We start from the raw sequence: 15,303 nt of genomic DNA, 5'->3' as shown, positions 1-15,303 counted from the left end.
CCCAGTGTTTGAATTGAACAGATGCGCTAGTCGGGACTGGACCTACAGTTTAAAGTGGGATCCGAACTACCAGAGGCGAAGATATAGTACAAGCAATGCAAGCACTGCTTGCGTTATTCGAATATCATTTAATGTACTTAATGTTTTAGCCTTATTTAGTTTCCATCGCATTCGATTTCGCGAAAAATTACGGCCACAAACTCCCTCAGCAGCTCTGAAGCAAGCACCAGGCTCAATTCTTGCGACCACTCTTCGGGAGAATAACACACCAGGAGTCGCATGGCGAAGCGTGAAATTTGAGTGGAAACCGTCCATAATGCTTCTACAAAAAGCTCTGCTTCCTCAGTTTGCTTGATTCCCGAAAATAGCCGAGCTCAACCGAAAGCAGAAGGATATATTGCCACCAAAAACTAGTAACGAATATTTGTCTTCATGAACACGTAAAGAAGACTGTTCGAAATTCCATATATATCATATTATATTACAAATTATTTTAGATTTCGCGAAATGTAAAACGCGTCAAAAATTGACATTGGGAGTTCGGGCGAGATGGCAAAGGGCGAGCTTTTGTTTCCAGGAAGTGGAATGTGCGCACCCCTGTGAAGAGTTTTCCCAGAGAGGGGGAAGATTTGACGGACCTTGGTCTACACCCTGCGTCCAGCTCGGTCCATCTCAAATTACGCTACCAGTGTTTGCAACTGCCAAATTATTTACACAGTATTTCAAGTGAGCTGTTTCTCAAATTTTACAACTACATTCAATAAATTGACGGCTTTTGAATAGATCTTGCAGTGAAAATAAAGCTATCTGAAAATGAACTATCTACTGATATTTGTACACAGCACAGAAGTAAATCGTATACATTGTGCACATTGTGAACAGAAGAACATGTTTTAAGTTTTATTGTTGTTGTTGAGTTCGTGTTTTAAGTCCACTTTGTGCAGAATAAGGCTAATCGGGACTGGACCTACAGTTTAAAGTGGGTACTAATAAATAAATCATGAATTCCGTACACTTTTAGTCATATGCGGAAAGTCCGCATATGGAAGACGTATACTACAATATGAATAACGTTACCTGGAATTTTGAAAGTAAATTTGACGTTTGCGAATCATATGGTTAATTTTTAGTACCGTCACTTTATTATGATATTTTGTCAAATCCAGCAAACGGGCCAATGAGGCTATAAACCTCGAACCCCGCCCCCCACCCTCTCGGCATGCTATTGTACTACTTGTTTTGTTGCACTGAAACATCGCTTGCCTCCTTAGTAAGACTACGCTTCGCTACTGCGAACCACTAAGTTCCTCCACAAGGTATCAACCTGGCACCTCTTGATTTCAAGGCCCCCAATGTATGTTGCTTCGGTCACTTAGTGAGCGATTACGAGAGCCACGTGGGCCACTCAGTGAGCGATTACAAGAGCCACGTGGGTCACTCAGTGAGCGATTACGAGAGCCACGTGGGTCACTTAGTGAGCGATTACGAGAGCCACGTGGGTCACTCAGTGAGCGATTACGAGAGCCACGTGGGTCACTCAGTGAGCGATTACGAGAGCCACGTGGGTCACTCAGCGAGAAATTACGAGAGCCACGTGGGTCACTCAGTGAGCGATGACGAGAGCAATCACAGATGATGGTCCTCTTAACAGAGACGAACACCCCCTGAAACCATGACACTTCTCAGCAATACAACTGTTCGTGGAGGATATCACCAAAGTAAGATGTTAACCCTGTCCCTAACACCCTCAACGCAATTGGCGCGTCGTCCCTTCTACACACAATTACCATACTCTAAACACTTCACTTAGGAGGACGGCAAAAGTCTACCCATATGCGCTAACTTTTTGTCAGCCGTAGAACATGGACTCAGAAATATCTCAGGGCTTGCTGGGTGTAAGGAAAGACTATGCCAGCTTACTATATATATATATGTTTATTTTAGTCTCAACACAAGGGTGTCCGTTTGCACACTAACACACGTATCTTTACCTGAATCCCTTACCACGCGCGTGCATTTACTTGTACCACACACGTGCTTTTACCTGTACCACGCACGTTCTTGTACAACCTTTGGTCTCGAAGAGATAAGGGGGGGCAGGGAACATCCAATTTATTCCTCGCTGTGAGGCGCCAGGGGGAGTATGGGGACCTAATTTTATTTAGGGCCTTGGTCGCCGCTGACGTCACGGGTTGCCCTGTAAAAGAGAGTAGGTTGTGCGTAGTACCCCAACCACAGCCGGGAATTGGCCGAAACCAATCGGTACTCCCGAATAACGGGCGCAGGGTAAAAGGATTAAAGGATGCCGCGACACCCCCGGCGTTAGCTGGGAATTGGCAAGCCAACCGGTGTCTCCTATGAAGGGACGGCAGGTTTGAAAGGAAGGTCCGGGTGCTCCCAGACAAGCCGGGCAGGTAGAACCTGGGCACCTATCAGCCTAAGCGAGCGGACCAGGTAGGTAGGTTGCTGCTAGGCTCTTCTTCTTCTTTCTCCGTCCTTCCTTCTGGGATGGCTTCTAGTTCTCAGGCTGGGAGGCCAGTTAACCCTGGATGTTTGCCTGTTGACATCAGGGAGCCAACTCAGCTCCGGTCTCGCTGCGCTGGGTTTTATACTCGCGGTGGCGCATGGGTGGTGAAAATTTTTAACTATAAGTACGCGTTGCTAACTCATTTTTTTACATATTGCAAACTTCGTACTGAGGAATATCAAGGTTTTGACTTTGAGAAATCACTAGTGGGAAAATCACTAGATGCATGTGACAATATAAACTAAAACTGTGTGCATTCAGACAATACAATTAATAATGAGCCTCGCAGGACTCTGCTATTCTAAACAACACGTTGAACAATGTAAATGACAATAATTGATAACATTAAAAAGAATATAGCGACCACGCAGGGTCTAATAATGAGTGAAGCTAGTAAACGTAGAGGTGGAACCGTTAACGTTCACAGAATACATTTAAACTAAAAGCGTACGCCTCGCAGGGACATTCCGCTTAACTCTTTCATCAGATTAAAAAGAATATAGTGACCACGCAAGGTCTAATAATAATTAAATGGCGACCAAGCAGGGTCGTTACAAGGTATCAACCTGGCACCTCTTGATTTCAAGGCCCCCAATGTATGTTGCTTCGGTCACTTAGTGAGCGATTACGAGAGCCACGTGGGCCACTCAGTGAGCGATTACAAGAGCCACGTGGGTCACTCAGTGAGCGATTACGAGAGCCACGTGGGTCACTTAGTGAGCGATTACGAGAGCCACGTGGGTCACTCAGTGAGCGATTACGAGAGCCACGTGGGTCACTTAGTGAGCGATTACGAGAGCCACGTGGGTCACTCAGCGAGAAATTACGAGAGCCACGTGGGTCACTCAGTGAGCGATGACGAGAGCAATCACAGATGATGGTCCTCTTAACAGAGACGAACACCCCCTGAAACCATGACACTTCTCAGCAATACAACTGTTCGTGGAGGATATCACCGAAGTAAGATGTTACCCCTGTCCCTAACACCCTCAACGCAATTGGCGCGTTCCACCCTTTGATTCACGTGCGACATTAAACCAGTAACGACCACGTCGGGATGAGAGCGCCAGTTTTCGAACCATAAACCTCGAGTTATGATCCATATACACCACAGAATGTGAGAACGCTGGGTGCCCCGAAGGTATAAGTAATGAGCTTATGCAGAGCAGAAGTTGGACCTTAGAGGCATAGCAATTCCTTCAAGTGTCCACTATTCTATATAGGCACTGCAGTAATGGCCAGTGCAGACCTTCTGGTACATTTCAGAAGTTGTCTATTGTTGACGGAAATCATACTTACCGGGGACGGATTTATAAAATTTCGGCCTCTAGGCTATCCTTTGGGCCTTGCCGACATTATCATCATCATAACACTACAGTACGGTAGTCACGCTGGCCGCGAACTAAGAAACAAGGATGTTGATTTCAACTGCCAATATCCCTCCACTTGACTTTCAATAGTTGGCATCCAAAATGTTTAAATTCGTTTCTCAGAGCACTATTATGTGACCTCTAAAAATAGGGTTATGATGTAAGATGTTTTTGAAATGCTAGAAAATCCTTTCATTTACCTTCTTTCATGAAATAAGAAAGTAAAATGACATGTTGGGATACGTATTTTGCTATTATCACAATTTTCAGGAATTTTAATAGTGTTTATATCACTCCTGTCACTTCAGCGTGTCATTTTTGTGCACCTAGCCTATAGCCTAGGATGTTCTAGTGGCAAATCCCCCCTTCTACTAATATAATTAGGGAAGAGGCGACTCTTTCTTATAGACACCCAAATGCCAACGTCTCTTCCACGTAGTATACCATGGACTGCTTTTTGCAGACTAACGAGGCTCTGGCGCCTAGAGTTGCAGAGAGGAAAATTCTCTGTTGGGCTCGTGTTGTGTTGTCCATGTGTGTTTGTGATTGTCACTTCATCCCAGACCCGTACCCAGGATTTTCTAAAGAAGGGGGGTACGGGGGGCAGGAGCCATGGGTACAGGCCTGCTTCATCCATTTCGTCTCATCACCATCTTATCGTCATCTTCGCGATTAGCCAAAAGAGGCAGAACAGCGAAGTAAAAATATACTCAATCAATGAATTAATCATAATTGTATAACGCTTTTTTCTTTAAATTTAGTTTAAAAGTGTCAATTAAAATGCCACAGAGGCGAAATTTACTTGGAGAAATTGAAAGTTACACGTTCATTAGAATTTATTCATTTACAAGCTGACTACCCGGCGTTGCCCGATTATTTATTTATCCCAATTTTCTATTAGACAGGTAAAGGTAAAAAAAAAGGAGAAGTCCTCCCCTGTGCTTAGCACCACGCCATGAAGGCGTATAGGGGGTGTGCGGGTAACACAGGGAAATAATGAATTCTAAATTTAATGTAAAATGTTACTAATTTAATTTACAGGTATTTAAAATTATTAGTACAGTATACAAATTATAAAGTAAAATATTTTACAAATTCACTATAATATTAATTTAACTCAAAACAACATTTTTAGTTTCACCTCCAGGAGCAAGAATAAACAAATTGAACGGCATTGGGAGTGTCACTATTCATGTTAGCGACCCCGAAAACTATGGATTCCACACTAATATCGGTCGTTTCGATTATTTTTACATGTCACCACCTTCTCACCCCCACCCCTACGGGTGCCAGACGTGTCCTTACCCCAATAGTATTTCTTTCCAGATTGTAAGTCATATGTGTACCAAGTTTGGTTGAAATTGCTTCAGACGTTCGAGAGTTATGCCGGAACAAACATACATATATACACACATACGTCCATTTTTATATACGTATTGTATATAGAGGAATAAGATTGAATTGCCCGGTTTTATAGCTGTAAAATCTTACCTTCACTGCATCAAGACTCATAACAGCCTACTTTGAGGCCAGCTCAGACATGGAAGAAACCTTAATACATTGGATGAATATCATAAGCATTCACACTACCTTTGTTTTACTGTCAACCAACACTAGATGTTAGTCTAAACTTAGAAGAGAACACTGAATCAAATTAAAATAGCGAAAAGCTTTTCTTCAATTTCATTTGTCCAAATCCCACAGAACACAAACGATATGAAATCATACATCTTTGAATCGGCATACCTCATAATCTCTAACACCTCCTAGCAACTAGGTTCAGCGAATGATAAAATAGATTTGACACATTTGTGAAAAAATTTATTCTGATTTTGTATTAATCTTGGTAATATTTGTACATTTTGTAATCATTATATAACTACACAAACAGCAAAGGAAGCAGGGATTCAGTAACAAAATGCTGTCTTGAATTTCAGTGATAAAAAATATGTGTTCCTCTGAGGGCCCCCCCCCTCCTCCTCAAGTTCCTTGTACGGAAGGTGACTTTTGAGACACCCTGTATAACTTGCCATTCTTTATTTAGTGTTACAATGGTATATCTCTTGTCCAGTATTACGACGGGCGCCCTACATGCTGGCAAGGGAAGTGGGGAGCGGGAAAGCGACCAATCCAGCGCGATAAGAAACACAGCAGCCTGTAGAACGAGGTTCACGTAGTACTAACTTCCGCCACGTCGTATCTCTCGGCGCCACCGCTGTTCTCTGGTTGGTTTGCTGGGTATTCCTCACTTCCCTTGCCAGCATGAGGACCGCCCGCCGTAAGACTAGACAATACCTATTGTACCTGCCATTTAGTTTACTTTGTGAAAATTGTGCGATGCGTAATTGTTTATGACACGCTGTGTTCTTCATCCGTCTAATATCAGTATGGAAGTAATATCAGGATATTAAAGGCCGAATTTATTGGCGAATACAAGCAAGAAGATATATTCCTCTCTTCACTCCTTCAGCGTCAACTTAGACTAATGATACTTTACATAGAAGCACGCGACTGTATAAAGATGGGGAAAAGGTATTAAGAATATGGCATCCCTTTGCAGATAAAATATCTAGAATATAGCAATTTTTCTAAACTTTCTTTGTGTTATTGAATCAATAAATTTTATCGCTGCCTTTTCTCATTTCCTTTCTTCAACCGTCGAGATATTTTTTCTCCTTTCAAATCATAATCCGTTTGAGAAACAGCAGGTTGGCGAAAAGACCGTCTTTTCATCCCTATGAGTCAAAGAGAATTGCATTGTGACTGTAATTCCTTTGAGGGGAAATTCAAACCTAAGACATAGGACTTGATTTGAAATTTGAACATTTTTTTCACTGCAGATAAAATAGTCGTGATTCACTTGTACTAACTAAGGTACTCAAAGTTGTCCTTCTCTTTCTGCAAATTGAAGCGCAAATATTACAAAATAATGCTAAACAACAAGGGCGTTCAGGGGCTTCAATCATCATGAAATATCTTTGAAATACTAGTAATATTTGTTGAAACTTAGCAAAACTATGTCTACATCTTATATGTCGTAATAATAATCATATATGGTAAAATTTAGCTCTCTTTGTCCACTTCTTTTATATCCTAATACTAATCATATATTGTGAAAATTAGCTCTCCTTGTCCACCTCTTATGTGTCGTAATACTAATCATGTACTGTGAAAATTAGCTCCCCTTGTCTACTTCTATTCTATCCTAATACTAATCATATATTGTGAAAATTAGCTCTCCTTGTCACTTCTTTTATATCCTAATACTAATCATATATTGTGAAAATTAGCTCCCCTTGTCACTTCTTTAATATCCTAATACTAATAATTTATTCTAAAAATTAGCTCTATTTTTCCACTTCTATTCTATCCTAATAATAATCATATATTGTGAAAATTGGCTCTCCTTGTCCACTTCTTATATGTCGTAATACTAATCATTTATTGTGAAAATTAGCTCTCCTTGTCCACTTCTATTCTATCCTAATACTAATTATATATTGTGAAAATTAGCTCTCCTTGTCACTTCTTTAATATCCTAATACGGAAATTAGCTCTCCTTGTCACTTCTTTAATATCCTAATACTAATCATTTATTGTGAATATTAGCTTTATTTTTCCACTTAGATTCTATCCTAATACTAATATACAAATCATATATTGTGAAAATTAGCTCTATTTTTCCACTTTTATTCTATCCTAATACTAATCATTTATTGTAAAACTAGTTCTTGTTCAGTTCTCTTCTATCCTAACACTAATAATGTATCATGAAAATTAGCTCTCCTCGTTTACTTCTTTTGTATGTTAAGACACCATGTTGCGAGCTAACACAAAAATAAAAGTTACAAATGATAACAACAGATGGCACTGAATGGAAAATAAGAAAAATCCAGAAAGTTTGTTTACGCCGGGGTGGAAATATCTACAAGACAGTTTAAATAAAATAAATTATAAGACACTGTGAAAAGTTGTAAACTTGGAAATAATGATTGGAGTGAGAATGGAAGAAAATAAAGAAATTAAAGCTAGGTGTTAAATAAGGTTTAAACACAAAAGTTAAGAAAAATAATATTTTTTTGTACATAAATGAAGAAATCGGACCGGTGAATATCCGAACTCGTCCACTAAGTACTGCCCTGAGGTATCTGACGAAACGATTACATTGCATTATTCGGTACCTTTGGCTATTTGAGCCTTACCATGCCGACAGACGGATGCGTAACCTTATAAGTGGGTTTGAAGTTTGAGAGGACTTGCTCAAGAGAAGAAGAAGAACAGATGGATTAATGTTAAATTAAGAAAACGACAATGTTAGTGTTGAGTCGTATTAATGTTTCTCCTCTTGTCATGTCTTTTGTGTTCTGTCTCCAATGGTATCATTTCGGGAGGTGGTGCAAATATTAGATGCCACTTTATTCTTACTTGCATATCTACTTGTAATTGCACCTAAAATAAACAATACCGGCATTGGAACATGAGTTACGTTTGCTTTGTAACATGTATGTAACATTCTGTAAAATATACACTTTTATTTTCAATTTTGTATTTTACTGATAGCATGAAATAGTCCTGCTTGTCACGTTATTCATATCTATTATTACGCGTGCTCTTCATATAATTTGAAAAATATAAGAAATTGATAAAATATCTAATGGCAAATTCTCCATCATTAAATGACATACTCGCATCTCGGCTTCAATTTCATCGCTATTGCACGAACATGTCACGAGCAAAATATTATTGTTCATGATATAATGAACTCATGAGTGTTGTAATTTACTAAAAGTTGAATTTAAATATATTTAATACTGTTTATCAAATATTGAACATATGAAACATAAAGTTAATGTAACGAACCTGAGTGTTTAAGGTTTTACATTTATAAAATATTAAGATTTTTAAAATGTTTGTTATTTCAAATAATATTCAGATTATCACAGACAGCTATAGTTAGACTGGTAAAGTTGTTGTTGGAACTTCTACATATGTTTTGAAATACGTCATAATCTGTTCCTGTTGACGTCACTTTTCCATCTCGGCAGAGGAAGTGTATTAACCCGCCTGTATATTTTCACCTGACTATGGACTGAGTTGGAAAACAGGCGAAGGTAGGGAAATCAACAAGAACTTGGTAACGGAAAATGGAATGCCAGAATAGTGTTATTGGTTTGCATTAATTGTGTTCCTTTCTGGTAATACGCTGAAATAACGATTACGTGCAGAAACTTTCGTGTATTTTGGTTTGATTTGTCCAACGTTAATTAATACTTTATAGTTTTGTGTTAGTGATTGTGATTTGAAATCCTGTAAGAATTGTATCTTTTCACATCTTCAGGCATCAAATGACAAAACTAAAGAAACATGTGTAAATCTGTACATTGCTTGTAAGTCCGCATACAATAAGTAGATAAAACTTCGTCTAACCTTTAAAACAGTTCTGCGTTTCGTGTTACCCAGCAAGCCCAGCAAGCAAGAATTAAATAAGAGTATCATGTTCCCGACACAAGGAGCAGCGACTAACTTTGAAACGACTAGTGTCCAACTGGAGGACGTTGCAACTATTGTCAAAATTCTTATGGCGCTAATCATGCATCGCAATTGTCACCGAAATTACATGATCCTATTCGTTCAGATAAAATTAACAGCAAAATTCCACTACGTATATTCGTTTATATCGCATTACAATCAGTGTTTCCATTCGTCAATGAACTCCAGTCCTCAATATCCATGTCCAGTACATTCAGTCTATAATCTCAGCAAAATTTCCATTTCAGAAACTGTAATGGTTCTATTTCACTCTCTGGGCAAATCTGCTTTATTTCAACAGATCAAAAATTATGTTTCCGGACGGTAAACTACAGGTATTTGCAGGAAAATCGACGTCCATTTTCGAGGCCGCCAACCAAGTGTTCAAAACATTCTATTCACTGCACACTTGATTTATGCCTTCGAGTACTGAAAACGTTTCGGTGCCGTAAGTAGATTATTCGACCACAGGAAAAGACACCATCCTGTGTAGCGTTACAGTTTACTCCACCCCCCTCCAAATCCCGCCTCCAATATGGTGGCGTTTATGTTCGCCAACAGGAACCCTGCCCCATTCGGAAAAAGCAGCCACATTGCTGAAATTTTAATGCGTCATAGAAAGCAAAAATATTGCGACCTGCCTCGTTTAAAAGTAAGGTCGCATTCCTTCAATGACAACCCACCCTCGTTACACCCCGAGCCCTTCCTCGGACTGGAATTTCAAAAACGTTTCCCGTGTGCATATTTGAATGGCAGCCCAATGTGGATTCATCAAGTGGTTTCTGTGCTAGGGAGGGTCCGCACGCACATATTCGCATAGATCAATATTTATTACTCGGCAAATAAAGCTTCTGAACAGGCATTAAATGGCGTGCTCTCCTCTCGCCTGTTATTTCATTCACCAACATGAACATTCCTAAATATACATAGTGTTCGAGAAGTCCCCGTACCCCTACTTGCATGCATCCTGTTGTGACCGCGTTGAAAATTGGCCGGTATTCTGTTGCTTGGGAATTATTTCTGTTTCGTGGTTGGCAACCCTGCTCTGAAGGTCACATGGAACGCTCGTTCGAACTCCCTTGCCAGTTGTTGAGCCATGGCTGATGTGAGCGGATATAGTTACAGTACTGAGCAACGGTTAGTGACATAAACGCTTGGGACCTAATTTGGAGGGGGCAGAATCAGACTTGAGGCCTAATTTTGAGAGGATAGAATCAAACCTGGGGATTAACTTTGGGGGAAGAGACTAGAAAAGTTTTCCATCCTATAAAAACAGCGTCCAGGATTATTTCCTAAATACCTGTGACGTTTGCGAAATCACAAATATTACTCTTTATTACTTTCCTCCTCTGGCCCCATAACTTGTAAATTTTGATACACCTGAAAATTTGGGGGCAAGCGCCCCCCCCCCCCCTCATTGCCCCTGCCAATTTACGCCTATGGCTGGTGACAACAATCCACGGTTCGAATGATGTACTGTAATGTAAAGTTCCAAAGTAAGTCACGTAAACTGAGTGCAATGTTTGTTCCTGCACTACATGTGGACGAGTGGAACCCCATATGCGACAGTTCTGAGTATTCACTGCACCGTCCAGAGTAAAATGCGCCTCGTCAGTCCACAGAATATTCCCCGGCCACATATCACCCACTTCCATGCGTGCCAAAAACCGATGGGCAAACTCACGGCGTTGGAATATCTTGGGGTGTCAATTGGTGCACAGTTTGAATCTTGTAGGGATACCAGTGTAAAGTGCACCGGAAAACCTTGTGAACTGTTGACCAGGGGAGTGACAATTCACGTGCCACAGCTCTAGCACTGGTTGCAGAAGTTGAGGCATGTGCTGCACGGTCAGCTACAGCTACAGCAACTTTGTCCACAACTTCCACGGGGATGGGCCGCCTTCCTCTCCCTGGTACAACACCCAATTCACCTGTTTCCTCGAATTTCTTCATCATTTTCTTCAGCCCATTAATTGACATGGGCCCTCTTCTCAGCCCTTTCTGTTAGAGATATTTCCGCAGTGCAGCGTTGCTATTGCTCCCATTCGGCGAACATTCACATCACTAAAGGAAAGAAAGTAACAAGCGTCACCAACAACAACCAGGGAGCTTACACAATGGTTAGGCAATGTCACCGATTTTGACGTCAGAGTTACGCAAAATTCCACGATTTGACTGCTTACAGCGCTATTTTTCACCCTGGTGGCGAAAATTGGAACTATTTTTTTTTCATAATTCGCGAGCGCATTGCTTCATTAGCATATCTACGAAGTTTCAGACTGTTACTCTCATTACAGCCCGTGCTGTACCACTCTGAACACCGTCACTTTAATTATAAAAACCTGGTAAAAGGGTGAGTCAAAAATTATCTACACTTTTCACCATAACTTTCTTTAGGCTGGCTACACTGTCCACAGCTCTCGCATGCGGATAAGTGGTACTCTTATGGTTACGTGGCCGAGGTTTCATATTATTCGCTCCATTTTTCTTTCCTTTGTAACAGATTAAACATGCCCTTGCTGCTGGTAATGTGCACGAAGGGAAAACAGAGATCAGTGATCTGAAGCTTGTCGTGCACGATTTCGTGCACAAAACCATGACTAACAGTGGCGTGCCGAGCATTTGCGAAAGGGGAGGGGGTTATGTACACTTTTTATAGTAGTCGGTCCTCATTTTGGCATCTTATCCTGCCATTGACGTTCTTTTTGTTTAAGAATACTGGGCCAAAGGGGAGGGGCTATAACCCCATCCAACCCTCCCTCCCCCTCAGGCATGCCACTGATTATGATGCCATAAGATTATGCTTGTGTTAAGAAAAGTCGAAAATTCTATTTCATTAGCCGTAATTTCAAGTTGAAGTTGTTTGTCCATAAGAAATACATGGGTGTCTATTAATAATTATTCATCATCTAGCTTAATAACTTAAAAAGCAGCTTCTACTTGCAACATGGAGAGAAATTCATACTCTTTTGTTATGTTTTGCTTTTTCAGTAGCAGTGCCCAATGCGACGATATTGAAATTAATGCATGCCTGGTGTAAAACTGTCACTCTTTGAGCTGATTGGCTGCTTGCAGGCCTGTATCCATTCATGGCTATAATACGAGAGCTTTCTCGACCGAACGTCTTCCTGCAATATCTGGCAACAAGACTTACGCGTAAGAGTAGCGAGGTGGCCTAGCTCCCAGGATAAACAGCAGAACCACATACATTCGGCTCATTATTCTCCGTTGTTATCTCTCCCGGTGTTCAGCTTTATTGCCGCTCTCTTTCGAGTTCCGCTCCAGACACTGTGAAGGGAATATATTGTGGGAAGTAAAAGGATTGCTGCTTATACAACGAGAGAAGACTGCTACAACGTCACAGCTGCACAGGAGGAAACTCCTTAAAATTTCTTCGCCATTATGTCACGGTTGGCTTCTCTACACGTCCAGAGTATGTGCTTTTTTTTCTCTCTCGGAATGTTTCTCTTGCCTCTTCCTTCTTCCGCCAACTTTTTCCTCTTTATCTCTTTTTTCCCTCTCAGTGTGTCTTAAATTATGTGCGGTAGAGAACAAGAAGTTCCAGGGAGAACTGTGGCATGTTTTGAACATATATTTCCATTCCTGTTTCTGCAGGGTTTCTCTGTTGCAGTAACTGGGACAACTTTTCAACGACGCAGGACTGTTTCGGACACCTTAAGCACTTCTAAAGTGTCCGAAAAATGGATTTAAATGCGAGAACTAAACAGTGGGAAAATCTTCTATGTGCTCATGATATCTTAATTAACTAGTATGTGGATAAACTTGTGACTGTCATTCTTTAAAATATTCAAAATTTTTTGGTAAATCTTTGATAAGAAGAAAGACATTTCATTATCACTTTTACTGTTTTAAAGTGTAATATTATTATGAGATGTAGTGGAATACATGATACTCGTACGTTGATTTCTGTTCTTTTATTTATCACAAAATTTATAGATTTAGTGTTTGTTGCTAATGTAGAAAAACTCTGTCATATGGAGTTCAGATAAAACTTCGTACAATTAATTGATTGATTTGGTTTATTTTACTTCGCTTTTCTGCCTATTTTCGCTAATCGCGAACATGAGTATGAGTGATGATACGATGAAGGGAGTTTCAAAAAGAACACTCAGACCGGGATCCTAAGCCGGGACCCCTGGCGTTGTAGCGCGCTGTGCTAACCACGTCGCCACGGGGGTCTGCTACGGTTTCTTAAGAAAATGAGAATTTATGTACACGGGATATTCTGAGAAAATTCTAAATTCACCACGCAGTCAAATTCACCACTTGGCCAATTGACTTCTCGGACACCCTGTAGCATCATGATATGATCCATATTTTGGTGACGTCATCACTTCAAAATATGTCACTGATATATATATTTTTTTAAAGACAGCGTAATTTTCGTTTTATTATATGTAAATTGTACCTTGTTTATAATGTATATCTTTTATTTAGTATTTATTGTATTTTATGCTATATTATAAGAAATTCAATGTACACTACCGACAAAAAGTTTAAGACCACCATGAAAAATGGCCAAAAAATCAGTATGGAGTGTTGTATGGAACCAACAGTTCCTGTCCAAGAAAGACGTGACGATGATACACATGGAAAATGCAATGTAGTCTAGTTTGAACCCCGTAAGACGCGAAACGAATTTTTTTCCGAATGTGTAGCATGTGGTTGGAAAAATGGAAAGTGACAAAAATGTTGCTGAAGTTGGCAACATTGCAGCTGTGTGCGTGAAACCGGTCAGTACGGTAGCCAGACTCATGCACATCCTTATCAGTGGCTCAGGGTCAGTTGCTGTTCATGCAGGCGACATTGCAAACCCATTATTGTGTGTGAGGTGTGCAAGGTAAGTGAAGCTGTGTGAAATGGCCCGTCATTGTGGGGAACAGGCGATTTCGGTTGAAAAGGATGCTGTGATATGTGCACTGAAAGATGAAGGTTATTCGGAATGCGAGATAGCAAGAAAACTGAATATTTCTAAGACTGTTGTTCATTGTGCATTGGACAGATACCGTAAAACCAACAGTCATGCTGACCGTGCACGTAGTGGAAGAGCTCGTGTAACGTCTGCAGCTGACGATAGATATATTACAGTAACTAGCAAATGGAACAGGCGCTTAACAGCACCAGCCATCGCTGCTTCCCTGAATAACAGCAGAGTGACGCCTGTGTCTGTGTCAACGGTAAAGAATAGGTTGCGTGAAGAAGGGCTGCATGGCAGAGTAGCTGCTAGAAAACCATTGTTACGACGTGTGAACAAGACGAAACGATTGGCCTGGGCTAAAATGCACCAAGGTTGGACTGTGGATACTGGAAACGGGTACTTTGGACCGACGAATCCAAATATGAATTATTTGGCAGCAATAGGCAAACCTTTGGGCGTCGAAAGGTCGGCGAGAGAATGAAAGAAGAGTGTCTTGTTCCCACAGTGAAACATGGGGGTGGAAGTGTAATGGTGTGGGGATGTTTTGCCGGAAACCAGATGGGCGACCTTCATAAAATTCAGGGAACATTGGTAAAAGAAGGGTATCATCAGATGTTGGTGCACTATGCCATCCCCTCTGGTCGTCGTCTTGTTGGTAATGGGATTATTTTTCAGAAAGATAATGATCCCAAACATACATCCCAATTGTGCACGCGGTATTTGGAACGCAAGGCAACAGCACGAGCATTAGTTCTCATGACGTGGCCACCACAGTCTGCTGATCTTTCACCAATTGAACTGCTATGGGACCAAATCGATAGGGACATCAGGAAGAAGTTACCCAGCAACACTCAACAGCTATGGGAATTCATCAACGATGCCTGGCGTAACATTCAACCATCCTATCTGGAAAAACAATTGGAGCGCATGCCACGTGT

At 40.8% G+C, this 15,303-nt stretch overlaps 1 protein-coding gene across 1 annotated transcript; it reads left to right on the top strand.

Moving 5' to 3' along the window:
• The first annotated feature begins 14,306 nt into the window (after positions 1–14,306).
• Positions 14,307–14,846, top strand: LOC145990503 (uncharacterized). Its single transcript, XM_083126199.1, has one exon. It carries the CDS (start codon positions 14,307–14,309, stop codon positions 14,844–14,846), a length of 540 nt encoding a protein of 179 aa, XP_082982325.1.
• The last annotated feature ends 457 nt before the right edge of the window (positions 14,847–15,303 follow it).

Source organism: Lepisma saccharinum, chromosome 7, assembly GCF_977018435.1.
Source record: "Lepisma saccharinum chromosome 7, izLepSacc3.1, whole genome shotgun sequence".
NCBI lineage: Eukaryota > Metazoa > Arthropoda > Insecta > Zygentoma > Lepismatidae > Lepisma > Lepisma saccharinum.
This window is presented reverse-complemented; position numbering and strand designations above follow the sequence as displayed.